The 18,762-nt window shown below is 40.6% G+C and overlaps 1 protein-coding gene across 2 annotated transcripts in view; it reads right to left on the minus strand.

The window, feature by feature from the left end:
- Positions 1 to 2,237: 2,237 nt before the first annotated feature.
- ACER3 (alkaline ceramidase 3) overlaps positions 2,238 to 18,762 on the minus strand; it is a 62,440-nt gene continuing 45,915 nt past the window's right edge. The window contains exons 7-12 of one of the 2 annotated variants that reach the window (XR_008577414.1): positions 17,294 to 17,352; positions 13,340 to 13,441; positions 10,544 to 10,648; positions 8,793 to 8,838; positions 5,927 to 8,572; positions 2,238 to 5,481 (exon numbers count right to left, since the gene is read on the minus strand). Coding sequence is in view for 1 of the 2 variants with exons in the window: in XM_054827847.1 (XP_054683822.1) it covers positions 8,519 to 8,572; positions 8,793 to 8,838; positions 10,544 to 10,648; positions 13,340 to 13,441; positions 17,294 to 17,352 (366 nt within the window). In the remaining variant the exon portion in view is untranslated. Of the gene's footprint in view, positions 8,573 to 8,792; positions 8,839 to 10,543; positions 10,649 to 13,339; positions 13,442 to 17,293; positions 17,353 to 18,762 lie in introns of both variants that reach the window. The other variant, XM_054827847.1, reaches the window with a different exon arrangement.

Here is an 18,762-nt window from a genome sequence, read left to right on the forward strand (position 1 = left end):
AAATGATGAAGTCGGTCTCAGTGACATTAATGAGGTTGGATGTTTTTCAGTGGCTATTTGGATTGCCGTGGCAGCTGGGAAGTGTCATGCACCGAGACCCTTGGGTGTTGCATGTGAGCGAGGTGAGATAGCAGCTCGGGCATGTCTCACCTTGGAAGGAATTTAGGAGCCAGGATGCTGAATTAACGATATTGATTGCAAAATAGGTCTAAAGTAAGTCCATGCAGTTTCTGCTTGTAGGTTGGGATGTTTTATCCATCACACACGGTGCTCCACACAACATCAGTTCCGTGTTGGCAAACACAGGGTTCCTCACATGCACAAGGTGAATGAGGACATCAGCCCAGCTCTGTTCCTGCTCAGGGGGCAGGGGACCTCCTTGAGCTCCAGGTTTCACAACTTTATCCCTTCTCAGACAACTGAGGCCAAATCCAGACATTTGTCCTTGTCCTGCCTCTGCTGATCCTCCCTCCCACGCCAGCACAAGTGTGGTGGAGCTGTCTGTCTGTCCTGTCCCCATGGGGACCCATCTGAAGAACCCTGCTGAACCCGTCTGGTGTTGGACCTATCCCTTCAGGCAACCCAAGTTAGCCCCGTCTTAGCCGCTGGAGAAGGGGCTGTTAGGGGAGGCAGAGACAGGGCTAGATGGCCCTTAAGATGTAATTGGGGACACAGAGCTCTCCTGGTTAGTGCCAAATCACCGATCTCACCTCCGGTCAGTTCAAGTCTTGTTTTCCATAAGGCCAGGAGATAACATAAGCGTGTTCAACGGAAGCATGTTGAGTGCTTGGTCCCTCAGGTAAGCGCCAAGCTGGGCTGCCTGAGGTACATTCACCCAGTGACTCACAGAGGACACAGATCCATCATAGCTCCATTACTGACCCCATTATCTCCACCACCTCCATGCACGTAGCACCAAAGGTCCAAGCTGGATCACCAGCTCCTCTGCCAAACTGGCAGCAACCATCTCCATCATGGGTAACAGCACAGAACACAGCCAGGTCTCTAGTTAGAGCCACTGGGATTAAAGTGTTGTAAATATATGGCTTCAGTTTTAGCCTTTGAACAGGCTGAATAAAGAAAAAACAAGGCGGGGGGGGAAGAGGGAATGGAAAATTAATAAAGCTGCAAGTAAATTGGCAGTCTTGAAAGGGAATTGTCAAGCTCAAAATTGAATTTTCTGGTTGGGAGGAGGTCTTTGACCGAACCACAACGTTTTTGTCCCCAGGGAAATTTCAAAGTATTATTCAGTTCTAGGCTAGCCGCAAGCTCAAAATGCAAAGCTGGATTTCACCCAGCCCGGCATTCAGGCAACGCTTCTCTGCGGAGTTTGGATGTGCCTCTGCGCACAGCACCACCGAGCAAGCACCAAGGAGAGGTGGCACTGCTTCCCCCAGACATTTACAGCACTGGCTTTGAGGTTTCCTGCCCTGTGGTTTGGCCCCTGAATATTTAGTTCAAGGTTGTCCCTGCAGAGACACAGCTGCAACAGAGCCAGGAGCAGGAGAAAAGGAAGTCTCTGAGTAGGACCTGGGAGAGCTGCCAGAAGCGGGGGAAATACCTGATGGTCACTACCTGACCCTGGCTGCTGGGTGTGATGAGACTTGCTGGGTAAGCGCCTACTGGTCCACGATTTCTGCCTGGAGAGGTTCTACCTTGCAGTGATTATCCTCCTTGCTCACTGAAGGAAACAGGAAAAAGATGAGGCAAATGAAGTGCAAACTGCATGCTCCAAGCTGATGGCACGTTCGCCTGGCTCCTGCCTTTTCCTCTCCCACTCGTGTCAAGCACCTGAATTCCTTTCCAACTGGTGTGTGCCGGGGAAGACCTTTGCAGGTGAGAACATCTTGCATGATGTGCAGTCAGCGCTACACCTCTGAGCAAGGTCCAGTGCTCAAAGGGCCCCAGCACAAAGCAGTAAAGATTGGGGAACCCCAGAGCCTTGTGCTGGAGTTCAAAATGAACACAATCACACCTCCCTTCAATTTAAAACTTTTCTGGTTTGCTGGATGGCTGCAGGGAAGAAGCCAATATGACCAAGACGTGCTACTACCATGGGGGTCAGACTGCAGTAGCTGCAGGCAGGCAGCTTCCCCATCACCGCGGCTCACACCAATCCTGCTGTTCTACTTGTGCACCCACCAGCCAACACCACCCGTATACTGAATAGCGTCCAGATGAACCGGCCAGCTCCGTGCAACACAAAAGCCACAAAAAGAAACACCTGGGAAAAGTTGTATTTAAAACAAAATTCTTTAATAATTTGAACTATAAAGACACAAATTAGTGCTTGACTGCAGCATGAATAACAAATGAAATACATTAAATATTTCAAAGCTACTGTGCTTTGCAAAACAAGATATGCCGATACGTATAAGCCTAATGTTAGTTACCAGCTGGTTTGGTATGAAGAATCAGTTCAGTATATCAAAATTGTCAATAAGCATTGCTCATTGCAGTTGTGTTTTACGAGTCAACTGCTGTTCATCTGTCACAGTGTCGTTACCTATCTGCAACAATACACTGAATTTCAGGAAAAAAACCAACCCCACACGTTAGAACTAATAGTGTTAATGTTAGAAAGTTTGGTCACGTAATGCGCGGGGTATTTCATGTCCATTACAGGTGGACAGATGTTATTTGCTAAGACAGTAAACATCATCAGTGCATTCAGCTGAGTTCAACAGTCAACATCAAATAGTCAACACCAGTTTGGAAGATCAAGAGAAAAATCAGTTCCTGTTCAGGCTAAGGAGTAACTACTGTTACTCTCTTCCAAAATCCAGGGAGCAACAGTATACACAACCAAAATTCTTCTGCAGCAACTGACCAAGGCTTTAATTTAGAAAATATTTTGGTACATGATTTGCTATGAGCATGTATGAAAACCCATCTCTATTCAACATTGGCTTTAGAGGAACATACCTATGTTCCATGGTTTTGGGGAAAGAAGAATCTGAGATTGTGCTTACAGCTATTCATGTGTTTCAGCGATGAAGGACAAATAATCAAAAGACCATTTATTTTTTCATTTGTTAAATCTCAACAATCTGCTCTAAACATCAGGCAGATGTGTGTATTCAATCTGTGTGAAATATGTGCAGAAAAATTTTGCAGGCACTAGCTTAGGCTCTTGTATCAGCTGGATTCTGAACTTGGTTCTTCTTAAATCTGCAATAACTTGCTTAATCAAATCTAGACAGCTTCAACAAGTAAAAAGGGAGAGTTCTGAAGTAATGCAAGAGGTTCAGGCATCAACCCTGCCCCCAAAATTGTCCACATGAATCCCCATATCCCCAGTCCTGTTTGGAGCATCTGGCTGGGAGCTCCAGTATAAAGTGCTCGCTTGACTGCTGCGCCCTCACACTGCCTGTCATGGAACTACACACACTAAAATCAACAGCTGTGGGGCTAAATCCCTCAAAATCTGAAAAGATTCAACAGCAGCAGGGACATGGGGTAGTCAGGCTCAAGTTTGAGCCAAGCAGAGGCAGCCACATACTACAAATAACTATGTTTCTGGAAAGGACCTAAAAAGTGTGCTGTGACTCCCACAGAAGGAGAATTTTTAACAAAAACCAAACTGACCTCCCACCTACCAAGGACCTTGTCTTACGAATCCCAGGAGAAAACACAGCCTCGGCTCTCAGAAAAGACCTGTGACAAAGGGATCAGGCACTTGGCAGCCGTAGGCAGTCGTGAACGAGAAACTGAACAAAGAAATCCAAACCCAACCTTAATAGTTATACAGTATGTTCTCTGTAGTTATGTTAAGGACTCTCAAAGCTGGCAGAGGACATTCCGGATGGATAAGAAATGTATTCATTCATGATCGAAACAATTCGTGTCACGTTCCATCCTCATAAAAGAACAGCTAAGTAATCTACAATGAACCAAATGTAATAGACGCTATATCACTTCTGTCGGAAAGAGTGCAGAGTCAGCACGGAAAGTTAAATGTATAAATAGCATACATTCAGGCTCGTTACATAAGTATCTAAAGTGCAGTTATCAGGAGGGTGGTTGACGTAATATTACGGGATTCTGTGCTTAATCTTTTGTTACTCGCTTTCCATGTAAGATTCCTTAATCTCCTTCTGGCTTTCGCTTCTCATGGGTAATAAGGACTCCATCGTTGACCCTCTTCATACTAAAGTCTCACAGTTAAACAGTACTTGCAGTTAAAGCCTCCCACTGCCTACTTACAAAGTGCAGATGGGGTTTCTTTTAAGTAAACCAACTGCTTTACCTGAATATGTTAATTTAAATTATGGGGCACATGTTCTGCCAAAATTAATGCGTGTTCCTGGATTCTGAGGTCTCCTGCTTCGTTAGAGCTTGTCTTCCACTGAGCAGTGTTGTGTTGAATTGTTTCACCACCTGCTATCAAATGCCAAAAATATATATCCACAGAGAGAAACAGTTTTAAAAAAAACCCACAACGAACAAACAAAACCCAGTATTACCGAAATTCCTGAATGCAGACTCAGCAAGGTGGTAGTGACTGTGAGAAACATTTGTGATACTGGGAGGATTTTCTGTTGCTAAGATTTTCACATGGAGGAGTTAGCTGAAAAACTCATTCAGCTGTTCGAAACCAAGTGTTGGAAGCTACTGCACCACAGCCAAAACAATCAACTGCATTTCAAATCATACAATTTCTCTTCAGCCAAACAAGTTGGCACAATATTAGATTAACAGAGAATTAAAATTAATTATAAAACAGTATTTTCCATCACATCTCTTCCAAAATCATGTAAAACAAGTTATACTGTTTGCATCTTAGCTTTAGATGTAACTTAACTGCCAAAAAGGTTTCACTTCACCCGTCTGCATTAAAGTCCTCCTACTCGTATCTCTTTCTAAAGCAGCCAGACTTCTGCACGCAGTTGAACAGCAGACCGAGCACAACCTAGAAGTCATGTTTACGGAGAGCGAACAGCCAGCCATGGATCAATACAATACTGTTACCAGCCTCAGGGGCTGCACGGTCTAAGTCAGGCTGCTCTAACGTCTGCACATCCAGGCGGATATAATTAAGGGCACAGGTATAGTACAATACATGACAGAGGTAGATCGGCAAGTGATAGACTGCATATTCCAATTCTGACTATGGGGCAGTCTTCTAAATACTCGTGGGCAAGCACATCTTCCCTGTGCTAAAAGAAAAAGCATTAGAATGAAGTCCGGAGATGACTAATACTGCTGGCCAACAACACTGCCTTCAAAACGTGGATGAGATTCCTCCTGATGGCAGATTTCTGTTTATCATGTCTTATCTTCAGTTCTGGGCAATGCACGTCTTGAGCTGTATCCAGAAAAATCTAGGTTCCCGGCATAAGGTATGGTGTTGATCTGCACTGGGAGAGTAATTTGGACTTTTTTTCTCTTATTTCCAAGGAATAATTTTTCAGCTCATGGTCTACAGAACTACTTGTTGCTGATCTGTGCCAAGCCAATGGTCGTAAGGTGGCAGATTTCCTGGTTCATGGATGTTAAAGAATAGAAAAGTTCATTGCTATTAAGTCAATCCAATACCTCCTGCAGGATTCACATTGAAAGACACCCGCTACTTCCCTAATTCCTTTTAAAGTAGCTGCTGTCTGAATCCTACTCAAAAAATAGGATTAAAGATGACCTGCCTCATGTGATGCAGTGCAAGAAAAGTTTGGGATATGCTTCTCTAAGGTTTGTAGAAAAAAATTCGCATGTCAAACGAGTGATATAAATAAGAAGCAATTTAACAGACATTTAACACATTACAGGAGTAAGGATGTATGTCTTTCCAGGCACTAGAAAAGGCAGTCTGAATTTCAGTGACATGCAGTTAAAACTGGCTTGCCATTTTCAATATCACTCACAAGATCAGTAAGGCAGTCAAACCAAAGCACCCATCATTTTAGATTATTTATGCTTAGAAGGATACACATGTAAATTACATTCTTCAGGGTCTAACGTAAACTCAAAGAAAGACTGCTGGAAGGGTGGTGGGGGTGTGCATGGTTTTGGTCATTTGGAATGAAGGAAGAAGCCAATTTGCGTAATTTCTTTTAAAGATAAAACCATCAGTGACAAATGATATGTGAATGAAAAGCTAACAGCAGCGTAAAATTAAAACAAGAGCTTTTCCAACCTTTTTTTTTTTTTTAAATCCTGACAATTTAATTCAACAAGATCTGAAAAGAAACATACACTTCCCAGTTGTAAATGAGTAGGAGAATAAACAAATTTCTTTAAAATTTACCATTGTAGAGATGCCTTACCAACAAGAAAGTGGCTTTTCAGCACACTCTGGTTCCTGCAGTTACAGGGAAACCAGAGCCCCCAGATCCTCCAGTAACAAAACTAAGGCCACTAAAATAAAAGTTTTGTTCATTTTCTTAAAAATAATACCATACTGTGCAGATGTCACGAGTGACTGTCGATAGGTCTTGTTGCTGCACTGTTTCTATTACAGGACTCTTTCCCTAACTTCTGAAAACATGTAAACATACTAAATAAGAAAATCAGATACAGTGTACAGAATTGTGTTTAGAGAGCCTGGAGGAGAATAGGCAGGCACTTATTTTTAAGCTACATTTTTAAAACAGTTCTCAAATCTCTTTACAAAAAATATGCCTTCTGGATAATTAAAGACACTTGATCCAAGACAGCATTTTCCTACCTCTACTCTAGTAATACCAACCTCTTTCAGTCTGAAGGGTACTCAAATTTCCCAACACAGATGCTGACTTTGTCTATGGAACTGGTTTTAAAATTTTCATTCAAGAAAGGGTCTATTTTAATGTCAAGAATCCAGGGTCAGTCACATAACAAAAGCCACGATTTTATTTGGAGATTCACATCAGTAGGAGTGCTACTGATGGACACAAAAGATGCAGCTAAGCTGCAAACAGGAAAAAAAGAATAAAAAAAGATATTAAAGGAAGGAGACTGTTTTAGTCAGCGCTGATTGTACAATACAGATTTCAGTCCAAGTTTTTCAGCAGTTGGAGCAAGGAAGCTTACACTAGCCAGGACTTGGTGATCTGGGAGACAGCTTCATAGCTACATTACCGTGCCTTGCTGCTGTGGGCACGTTTTAAATCAATGCAGAATGGGATTTCTAATCAGTCTGAGCATTTCCCTTTTTTCCTTCAGGGCAAGAAGGATGAATCCTTCAGAGCATCAAAAGCAAACACAAATTGCATAGCATGGCAGCTAGGAGGCCCAGAGACAGACTCTGTTAGTTGCCCCAAGATCTGAAGAGTCAAAACCACAGCCTCCAATATGAGGTATATTTTGAAAAACTGTGTTAGTTCAATGTTTTCTTTATGCTTACTTACTAACTTTCATCAGCTGGGTAGATAAAAATTGCAGAAACCAGAGGGGTTTTCCCCCCATTAATCCCCAAAATCTGGTTTTAAAAAGGTGGTCATCAACTCCCCACAGAGTAACCATGTGATGGACAGATTAAGAACAAGCAATCATAGTGCTGCCAATTATATTTTGGGGTATCCTCAACATCAATCTTGTTCCTTATTCTTTCTTCAATACTTCTGAATAAGAACATGCTTCTGAAAGTCAGACCAATATTTAAGACTTGTAAAATAAGGGAAAGAGATGAATTCAAAGCTGAACTAGCACACATCTAAGGTGTTCGTCAATCTAGTATGACTGGGATATGGGGAGTAAAAAGTAGGGATAGAAAAGGGAGGCATGTAAATAATAATTGTAAAAAATAAAAAAAGGGTTTCTTGTGTTTATACAGTCACTCTGCAGTCTCCTGATGGATCACTGGTCATAGGAATTCAGTTTCCACACACAAGAAGAACCCCTATAATGCTTCACCATCTTAAGTGTCTTCTGTGGGTCACACCCTGGAATATCCTCCATGATGTACCTCAGTTGGACTAAAGAAAAAGTGGAAGCTTGGTACAAAATGAACCAAATGGCACAGGTATCCCAACCGTTTTGCTTAAAATATAAATTGCAAAGGAGGCTGTGGAAAAGCAAGAGAGAATAAAGCCCTAAATCAATCATTACATACTTCATTAATTGTATAAAAGTGCAAGATTAAAGTAGTTCAGGTTAAGCATTCAGTTCACTATAGGCCACACAAATGCTTAGGCTTGGCCATCAATGGCCCAGTTTTGTCATTCAGTTACTAGTATTAGTTTAAACCACAGAAAGAACAACAACCAAATGAAAAATGTACACAATCCACTTCAAAAATGGTTAGTTTTCTGTGACCAGCACGAAATATTAGCTCAGTATTATCAGCTGTACAATATATACATAAAAATATTGTGTCTTAATCTTTGTTTTAACAACTTAGAATAAAGTTGTACTAAACATTATTTCCCTAGTGTGCCAACTCTTTGCTCTGTTCCGGCCAGCTGGCCTAGTAACACAGAGAAGTCTTTTTATAGCAATGGTACTTGAATTGATCTGCAATTTTGATGCTTCAGCCATAGTAACTGTTGAATCGCTTTATTCGGCCAGGCTAGGTGATTGCAGGGGACTGCCTAGGTCTCAGTCAAAGCTTCTTGGGTGGCTCCACAAGAAGAACAGGCCATATTCCAAAAACAAACTGTTAAAAGAAAAATAGGAAGATTTCCTGGAATATTATGTCTCTTGGAACAGAAAACAAACACTGTTAACCATCATTTCAACTGCATTTCTTGGGATGTAAGTAGAAACCAAAAGATAGTACCCTAACAGGTATGATCAGTGAGCCCCAATGCAAGTTCAAAGCACAAGATACCCAAATGCTGGAGTGCTTTAATGGACATAAAATGTTGCTTGCTTACCTTCACTTTTGGTCTGTGTTTCAGGAAAAGTGTCCTTGTGTATAAACTGAGGAAAAGGAGAAAAGTGTGCTTAAAATTTCATGTATAAGACCGCATATAAAATAATAATGATGTACTAATGCCAGTTTTATTTTCCAACTAGAAAATAATTGCTTCTGTGATTGCAGAGCTACCCATTCTGCCCAGATTTACACAAAATGGGAGACATTAGCCTACAGTAAATCCCTCTGTGCTAGACTATGATTAGCAAACTAATCTACCCTATTACCTATGTGGGGAGAAAAAGAGAAACTCAAAGAAATAAATTCTCCACTATGGAAAAGACTAAACAGGGACTACAGCCTGTAATTTTGGAAGGATGAAATTAAATCAGTGTACCACAAAATACAGTAGATGTTAAGTGGGGGGGGGGGGGGGGAGAGAAGCAGCCTAGCTCGATTCTGTATCTCATTTTTGTTCCTATACACCCTCTCCCCTCAGTAGACTTTTTCCTAAGTATGACCTCACTTTTTTAAGTGGACATAGGTGATGCCGTTGTGTGGCTGAGAAAATACTAGGGAAACTACTGCAGGGAAAGCATGTAGTTCCTTGGGGTAGGACAGACAAATCAGGCATCTGCACATTCCCCAAGGGCTAGAGGATGCAAACCCAAATTATTTTCTTTGCGCAGCATGCTGGAAAAACCTTGCCTGTGCTATCCAAACTGTCTGCATCAGCTTGCTTTCTGTAGGGAATTTTCTTCCAAAGATTATCTCAAGCTGTTTAGGACAGCAACCTGTCAGCCCAAAATGGAGCAGCTGTTTCCACATACCATGACGTATTTTATATATACACACACATATATACAGGTACATATATATATACGCATCCATATATACATGTAGATATGTACATATATACATATATGTACATATAAAAAAGCTATCAGAAATGTATTTTCCTTGCATTTTCCTTTTACTAGCTATTTTAACATCTGACAAAAAAGGAAAATACTATGTTAGATGTAGAAAAAATGATATGTAATCAAGTTTTCTCAACTACGCAGAATGTGTCTGTTAAACAGACATTCTCTTACGGTTAAGTGGTAAAACAATATTTCATTACATAATGAAAAAACTAAAGAAATTCTTCAGATTCCAGCTTAAATTCTATTTTTGTTCCTGGTTCCACTAGATGGTGGTATAGAGCAAAAGCAGAGACAAAAATCTGCTGGCTGCAGACTTGCGAACTTAGGCTCTCATTTAAGTCTCCTTTTAAAACTAACATCCTACCCTCCTGGGGAACAGCTCTGCTCACACCACTTCAGCCGTCGCCCTTCTGCTCTATAGCATGATGCTTGCTAGTTTTCAGGAGTGACGGTGCCTATCAAAAAGATTAGTTATGCTTCTAAAATGAAACACATTTATGCACTTCAGGATTGCTGCTCAAGAAAGGTATTAATAGCTTATATTTTGAAATTCATATACAGTCAAATAGTTTTGCAGTTTAACTGCTACAGGGTTCCCATTTCTGAACTACATTTTCCTGAAGAACCATGACTACTTAAAGATCAATGATTACATTTTGAAGAATATAAATTACTTTTACAGAGTTTTTAGACCAGTTGCAAAGAGGAAAAAAAAACTCCCACCAATTTAGTAAGAAGTCATTTTCCTGCTCTCCTGGCCAATACAACATTTTGAAGTAAATCTGAACCTGGGAAAACTCCTCAGACTCCTCTATGAACATCCAGTTTAGAAAACATTTCCTACCTGAGCAGGATATGCAGGTAAGAGCCCAGGCCTGTGAGAATATGCCACCACGCATGAAACTGTGTCACAGCTCCCACAACAGGAGGCATCTTCTCTCGTAGTGCTCTGTAAGGAAGAAACACCGTGCAATGGGTTTCTTTTTCAAGCTAAGCAATCTCAAATCGCAGATCACGCATTACTGTTTCCATATCTCAGGCATGTTTTTCATGAGTGAGGCTTCACGTAGTCAGGCTTTCAAACAGGTGAGGAACAGCAGTTACACCTCGTACTGCCAGTATAGAAAGATATTAGCTAACTGGCTTTTTTACACATTTAAAGAAAGTGCACGCTTCTTCATACAGTGAGAGATCAGTTACTTCTGGACTCAAATCTCAGGGAATGTATTTATGGCATCCCAAATGAGTTCTACCATTCTCCTCCCCAAAACCCTCTGAACTACTGTCCACAGGATAAAATGCTGAGTTTAAGGTCTGAAAGAGGAAATTGGATCCATCAGACATCACCGCTTCACATTAGGCAATCACACCACCTGTCTCCAGCTCCATGGAAGCTTAGCTTGCCTTTCTCTGTTGTGCTCTAAAACAGGCACAAAATGGTGCTTAGTGAGGAAGCAATTGAAGGAGAAGGTCTGAAATACTCCACCAACGTGATTTGTATTATGCACAGTTATGGGGTGTGAGCTACTTGAGAAGAGGCAAAGGGATGGAGATAAAGAAAGGGAAGGAACTACATTGCCCTGATTTCTCCTGCTCACTAGGCTTCTGCAGATAACACCTATCTGGTTGATGGTGGAACAAATGTTTGCATCTCCCTGTCGTCTTTTTTGACTTTCATTTCACATTCAGTCAAAACAAAAAAGGGAAAACAATGATCACAGGTGTTAAGGAAGAAAATCTGCAGTTTCTGTAATACTTATTTACTGCTTGATGTTATAGAGTTCAGTAGCCCTGACTAAACGCTAATCCCTGAGCTACTGCTTAGTTTCCAGAGCTGCTCAGTCACGAACATGAACACAGAGCTTCGATTCAGTCAGCCCCGCGATGACATAGTGGGACACACAGACTGCCACCCTGGCACAGCCTCTGAGCCTCTGGATGGCAGGAAATCTCAAAGCTCAAATTCAAAAGTGCATGGAACCAGGAAAGCCAAGTGCTACAGATGGTTTTTTGTTGTTGTTTTTCTTTTAAATAAGGTCCAGATTTAATGAAATATGGAAAAACAAAAACTGAACCAAAACATAATTACACAATTTTGAACATTAAAACAAAAAAGACCAGGTAGGTGGATGATTCACAACTTAGATCTTTAGAGAATAAAAAATTACAAGGAACTGGAATACATTTTCTCCAAAAGTTAGAGTTATAATACCACCTGGAGAAATTCAAGGCTCTGCAGACATCTGATTAAAGCTAGTAAACAAGAGTATTTATTTTTTTTCCAGCACCATAACCAAACAAGTATTATAGGAAATACGTAACTTTTTTTTTCCCTTTGCAAAATGAGGATGGAAAAAAGTGCTTCAGCAGCTGCTGTAATCTTTGAGTCTAGGATCAAGTTCAAAAGCCCCACGGACCTGCAGCAGTTCAGTAGGCTTAGTGAATTGGGGGTTATGATCTCACCAGTGATATGATGCAGCTGCAAAAATCAACCCTGATGCCAATATTTACAAAGTCACTGTATACCCACCCACTTGCGCTGGCAAATAACTTTTCTATGCCATGTGTATCAAGTATTTCAAGGGATGAGGCACCGTGTATTATATTCAGTACACCCATATTTTTTAAAAAAGTTTCAAGACAATTCTGTTGGAGTTAACTTCCAATTGGCCTAACCTACTGCAGGGATTACAGAGCCAACAGGGACAGATGGAAAGCACTAGACTTCTTTACAGCACGCTATGATCTGACCCTGACAAAGCAACCTACTAGGACAATTCTGTACACTGCAGATTCAGCAGCATAACTGTGTATCAGAGAGTCAAGAATGGATTTTCTGGATGCTGGCATCAACCTTTCCATCGCCTTCAGTTTGTGGTGGAACACAAGCATCAAAACTAAGCAAAGGAAAGGTGCCGCGATGCAGTTGTCCTGTTCCAGAAGAACACAGATTCAGAGAACAACCTGTTGGACCAGTGTTCTTTCTCGCACAGGCAGGATATCTAGCCATATGACGAGATGCTGGGTTCCTACAAGCTTTGCCTGGAGGCCTTTTTTACCCCACTTGGCAATACACTAAACAGAGGAAGCCTTTCCTGGCATCTTCTACCAGTGCTAAGCCAGAAGACTTCAGGGTAATAATGACAGCCAAGCACAGTGTATTGGCTCACAGAGTTACTGTTCTCTCTGAGACGTTCAAACAGCTGCTGTTTATTGGTGACAGATGCATTGCAATAGATATTTCTTTAACCTGCAGAACTACTGCTTTTGATATTTTCCTGAAAAATGGCAAGAGCAGAAACAAACCAAAAAAAGCAGGATAAAAAACTCATTCAGATGAAATCAAGTGTGAATAGCAGGCCTCAGGAAGCCACAGATCCTCAAAATTACTTCAGTGACATTACTTTCAGTTTAAATTGAAGTTAAAGAGAAATAGCAATTATTTAAAAAAATAAATCTATTCATGGATAAAACTGTTGAGTACTGATTCTAGTCATGAGCAAGCTGGGTAAAACCCTTGTGAATGTTTTGTAGGCAGCGCACCATACATGCCATGAGATGGACTTGAATATGTATCACAGAAAAAACAAAGCTTTAAGCTAAAAGACTATTAAGAGCTATCCAAAGTAAAAGAACTCACCTCAATTTATCACAGAAAATGTTGTCCACATTCCAGAGAAAAAATCCCATTAAAAATACAGTTAAAGATGTATAGCCTAGACCTCTAAGCCATGGGTATACCCTAGAGAGAAAGAAAAATAATGCAAAGTTTAAATCGAGATGCTTTAAAGGCAGCTTGTAACATACATAGACACTATTACATAGGAATAAACTGCTTAATTTTTTTTTTCAAAAGGAAAAATATCAGCTTCAAATCTCATCTATTTAAGTACTGTATTTTACCTATTCCCCTCTCCTGAATTCACATTCTCCAAGCCTGGTTTTTTAAATGTTTTATTTCTATTGCTAATTGTTCCCCTAAATATTGCCCTCTCCTAACGCAACAAGTAAGTGGGAAAACTGAAGTTGGCTAAAAGGTACTAATTCTTCAGTCCCATGCATAATCTTTCAGTTAAAAACCACCCATGTTACAAATTAGGACTATCCCAAAAGGACAGGCTCTTTCCCAATACATGAGAACCCTATACTAGGGGACTTGTTTAAATAAGGTCTTTCAAAATGACTGGAGTCTTTTGGGAATGTAGACCACCATGATCAACAAATAACCAAATGAAAAACAGTCATTTCATGTTGTAGTTTATCGTTGAGTGCTATTGAGGATAGAAAAATGTTAATTTCATTTTAGGAGAAAAAAATAATAATTCTTCTTTAGGACATGGGAAACACACTGAAGAATCAGATGCAATAAAGTGCATCATTAATAAATCTACCCTCACTATCTGCATTCAGGTTGGACCATGGAATTGTAAACTTCCTACATGGAAGTTGGTAGCATTTACTCCTTTCCCACTAAGATGACAAATCCAAAAGCAAATCCAATTCCAACCCTAAAAGGCTGCCACGAAATACTGTTCAAGTTATTTTTAAGCATTATGAATGCACAGTTTAGATTCTGGGATAAAACACATTCCTGAGCTACTTTTTCACCACTGTGTTACACATAGCGCATGTTTCAGAGCTGTGAGCACTTGGCAACCAAAATGTGCAAAACACAACAGGTAGAGCTTCTTCCACAGGGTAAGCTAACCAGATACAAGTTGTACATGTTCGCAAAAAGTGTAATGCCAATATAAACTAGCAAAATTTTATTTGTTTAGTCTAATAAATGCATGGAGCACCATGTGGTACCTGGCAGAGACTACACTGTTAATATTCCTGACTCAGTGCTCTAGAAACATAAGCAAGCCCAGGATCTGAAATAGCACTAAATGGTATGTTATATATGCTGGTAATTAGGTAATTATAGCTAGAATTGTTCAGGGAATAAATGATGTTATTTTGTGAAGGAATGAGAGAGAGGCTGGCATCACTTATTAACGGGGAATGTGCTTTGTGAACAGACAACAACATTTACCAAGTCGTAATCTTGGGAAGGAAGCAGACCCAAGAAATAGATGGCAAGTATGGGGGAAACAGAGGAGAACAACAAATGATGATGACAGGAGGAGGTAGCAGCCTGGAAGGAAAGACATGCTGTTCTCTGAGATTTTTATCCTAAGCTCAGAGTGACTTTGAGCCCCGCACTAAGAAATATGAGTGATGGGAAGCTAATACATCTTAAGGAAGAAACAAAATAAGCAGAAATTGGGGTCGCTACATAAGTTGAAACAGGCTTGGACAAGTGCTAGCACTATCAATGGAATGACAGGAATATGTTTTAGCAATGCAGAAGTAGTAAATCCAATAGTGTACTTAGGGATGACTTTTAGAGAAAAGAAAGGACACCGTCAGGTTGGCATGGCTTCTCTAGCAGAATTAGTTTAAAATTAGTAGTAGTTTAGTTAAAATTTAGCTATAGTTTAAACCTATTTCCCTCCCCATCCCAACTTTCTAACCAAAGAGGGAGGCAAATCTTTGTAGGGCCATGTCGCAATGAAGCAATCTAGCTAATTAAGAAAATACACTCCAAACCCCTAAAATCGAACTGAAAAAGGACGTGGAACTTCAGAGACAGACTTTGCTGGAGGAGAACAATGAATGATAACCTGGGAGGAAGGATAGTGGTGTTACTGACAGTGATAGAAGACAACAAAATGCTTCAGAAATTATGAAAATGTACAAGTGTGTGGAATTTGCAGAACTGGAAAGATAGCAGGCTCAAGGGCTTGTCTACACAGACAAAAATAGATTTAATCTAAGTGACTAGAACTGTACTAAATCCTTGTATAAGAACAAAACTAAAATAACCTGAACTTGATTCAACTTAGTTTCCCTTGGAAGTGAATTAAGGTAGTATCACTTAAAATCTCTAGGTTAGGATTAAAATTTCCATGTTCATGGATTTGAAAAGTGACTTTAAACTGATGATTGTTTCTAAAGCAACAGACTATCAGTTCTTCTTGCTTAGTAAAAGTCTGGGAACATTAATAATTGGTCTGTGGGGATTTCCTGAGGAAAGTCAAACCAACCTAACTGAATTTGCAGTTGGAAGGTGATTCAATGAATCTACTTGAAATTCACACCTTTTGTTAAATTCTTCCTTGTGTTCCTGAGCAGATACATGTGTAACTTGAAACAAAGTTTAACAAAAAGCACATTTCGAATGAAAACAGTAGAGAGAAATCAGCAATTTTTAAGGGCAATCCCCAAATGCACGAGAACACCAATTATTCACAGTGGATAGATAGGAAGGGGCAACGAACTGAGTCCCTGAGAGGTAAAGGAATGTCTTTACTCCCATACTGATTCGATTCCTTTTTCTTCACTTTTACCACCAAGTCTCTGCTCTGATGATTCTAATGCTTCTCATATCTCCTAACATTTCTAATACCCTTTTGTTTGCTATAAACAGTTTTTATTTTTATATATATATATTTCCATAATATATACCTAAGTTTACCCAGTTAAAACTGTAAGGAAAACTATAAACTTCTGTGTTATCTTTTACATTTGAATTTTAGATACTTGAGTAGGGAAGAGGAAAGGAAAACATTAACTGATGGTTCAGCTCCGCAGTCTTACTCTCACCTCTCTCAAAGTATCATCATTAGAATATGGATACTGGCAACAGATTTCACATTACTCTGCTGGGTAAAGAACTGGCTGGATGGCCAGGCCTGAAGAGTTGTGGTGAATGGAGTTAAATCCAGTTGGCAGCCAGTCACAAGTGGTGTTGCCCAAGGCTCAGTACTGGGGCCAGTTCTCTTTAATATCTTTATCAATGATCTGGACAAGAGGATTGAGGGCACCCTCAGTAAGTTTGCAGATGACACCAAGCTGGGTGGGAGTGTTGGTCTGCTGGAGGGTAGGAAGGGTCTACAGAGGGATCTGGACAGGCTGCATTGATGGGCTGAGACCAACTGTACGAGGTTCAACAAGGCTCAGGGCCGGGTCCTGCGCTTGGGTCACAACAACCCCAGGCAACGCTACAGGCTTGGGGCAGAGTGGCTGGAAAGCTGCCCGGTGGAAAAGGACCTGGGGGTGTTGGTTGACATCTGGCTGAGTATGAGCCAGCAGTGTGCCCAGGTGGCCAAGAAGGCCAACAGCATCCTGGCTTGGATCAGCAATGGTGTGGCCAGCAGGACCAGGGCAGTGATCGTCTCCCTGTACTGGGCCCTGGTGAGGCTGCACCTCGAGTGCTGGGTTCAGTTTTGGGCCCCTCACTCCAAGAAGGACGTTGAGGTGCTGGAGCGTGTCCAGAGAAGGACAACAGAGTGGGGAAGGGTCTGGAGCACAACTGTGATGAGGAGCGGCTGAGGGAACTGGAGATAAGTGTAGACATATCTTTTATTTAATGTTATCCCAGTGGCTTCAAAAAAATGCAAGGAGATGAGCCATTCCCTTTAAACCAAGCAGAGCACATGAGCTAGCATTATGTTCCTAGTTAAAGAAATTTTGCATTGCCAATTTCTCATGTTAAGCCCACCAAAGATGCAAATGCTAAGATATAATGCTGAACTAAACGCTTACTTACCATAATACTATATAAACAGATCGTAGAACTATAATGGAAACTAGTGTTCCATACATGATCTGGAAATAAAAAACAGAGATAAAATTCAGCAGTTGGATTCAAGAGATTTTATACAACACTAGAGGAGTAAAAAATTTTTGAAGCATCTGTTGATTTTTATTTCTTAGTCTCAGGAAAATACTATCCTCTCTAACCTCCTCTCCAGAAAGTCTTCCATAGAAGTTTCAAATAAAAGTATGTTTATAAATAATGCCCTTTATGCAATTACAGGAAAGTCAGTTGTGTAAAACCACTGGTTCACTTTTTTGAATTAGAAAGCAAACACTAGATGGCACTCAGTAAGCATCCTGAAATCAAAATGGTAACTAACTCCTATCATCTCTTTCTGTATCTGTGTGTTTTAGCCCAGGATTGCGTAAGCATCAGCTAAAAACGTTTCTGAAAGCTATACTTCCTTCACTGATATTTGATTAATAATTTTTCCTGAAAGCAAACACCTGAATAGACCATGCACTATGCCCACGCTGAGCACCAGTACGGGAAAAACTTTCCGGGAAGCATCTAAAACCATTACAGATTGTTGGGAATCAATCTAATATAGAGTGGGAAGGCTGCAAGCTCTGAAAAGATCCATAAGTGAAATCTGGCTCACTGTAGGCTTGATTAATTTGAATGTAATCACCTGACATATAAAAAGTCAAAGTAATCATTTATTTTTGCCTCGTGATCTTTAAATCACTCTTCCTTTTTTTATTCACAAGCTTAGGATCCACATAACAGCATCTCCAAGATGTGCAAGCTAAAGAAGAGAAGAAATGTGGTCAGTCATGTCTGAGAAGTGATGCAGAAGCCACTGCAGCAGGAAGGATTTTCAGACACTGGTGAAATTAAATCACTCTCCACAGTTTTTATTTTATACACAGTTTTCCTCCTGCCAAAATGCAGTTTGTTCCAAGCAGTTGTGCCTTGCTCTTTGCCTCTCTCCAGTGGCCTACAAGCTCCTCGCTAATTTTTGCTTCCTCGTTCACTGACTTTAATTTCTTATTTTGCTTTTAGTTAACTGCTAATGCTGCCTAGTTTTACATGAAACAGGAAAATGATAAACCTTTGCTGCCTATTTTTAAAAGCCACTAAACCTCACAGGGGCGTGTTTACAAACCAGTGTCTTTATTGACCTGCTCATACCTTTCATTCTTTTAGACTTTATCGTCTTCAAGGCAAGGACTACCTCTTACTCTGTTGTAACCGTAATTCAGCTGAACTGTAATTGAGCTATCGCTATCCTGCAAGCATATGCACGCGTCTAGTCATCTGACATAAACTAGATTGCTGCAATAACGCAAAGTGAAACCTACCTTTCAAAAGTCCACAAAGGCAAATTTTCAAACTCCTTTTAGCTTTAAGGATGAGGTTCGTAGCACACACTGTTATTATCAGTGCATATATACAGAACAAGACAGACAACAGAG

This window comes from Grus americana, chromosome 1, assembly GCF_028858705.1.
Source record: "Grus americana isolate bGruAme1 chromosome 1, bGruAme1.mat, whole genome shotgun sequence".
Classification (NCBI taxonomy): Eukaryota; Metazoa; Chordata; class Aves; order Gruiformes; family Gruidae; genus Grus; species Grus americana.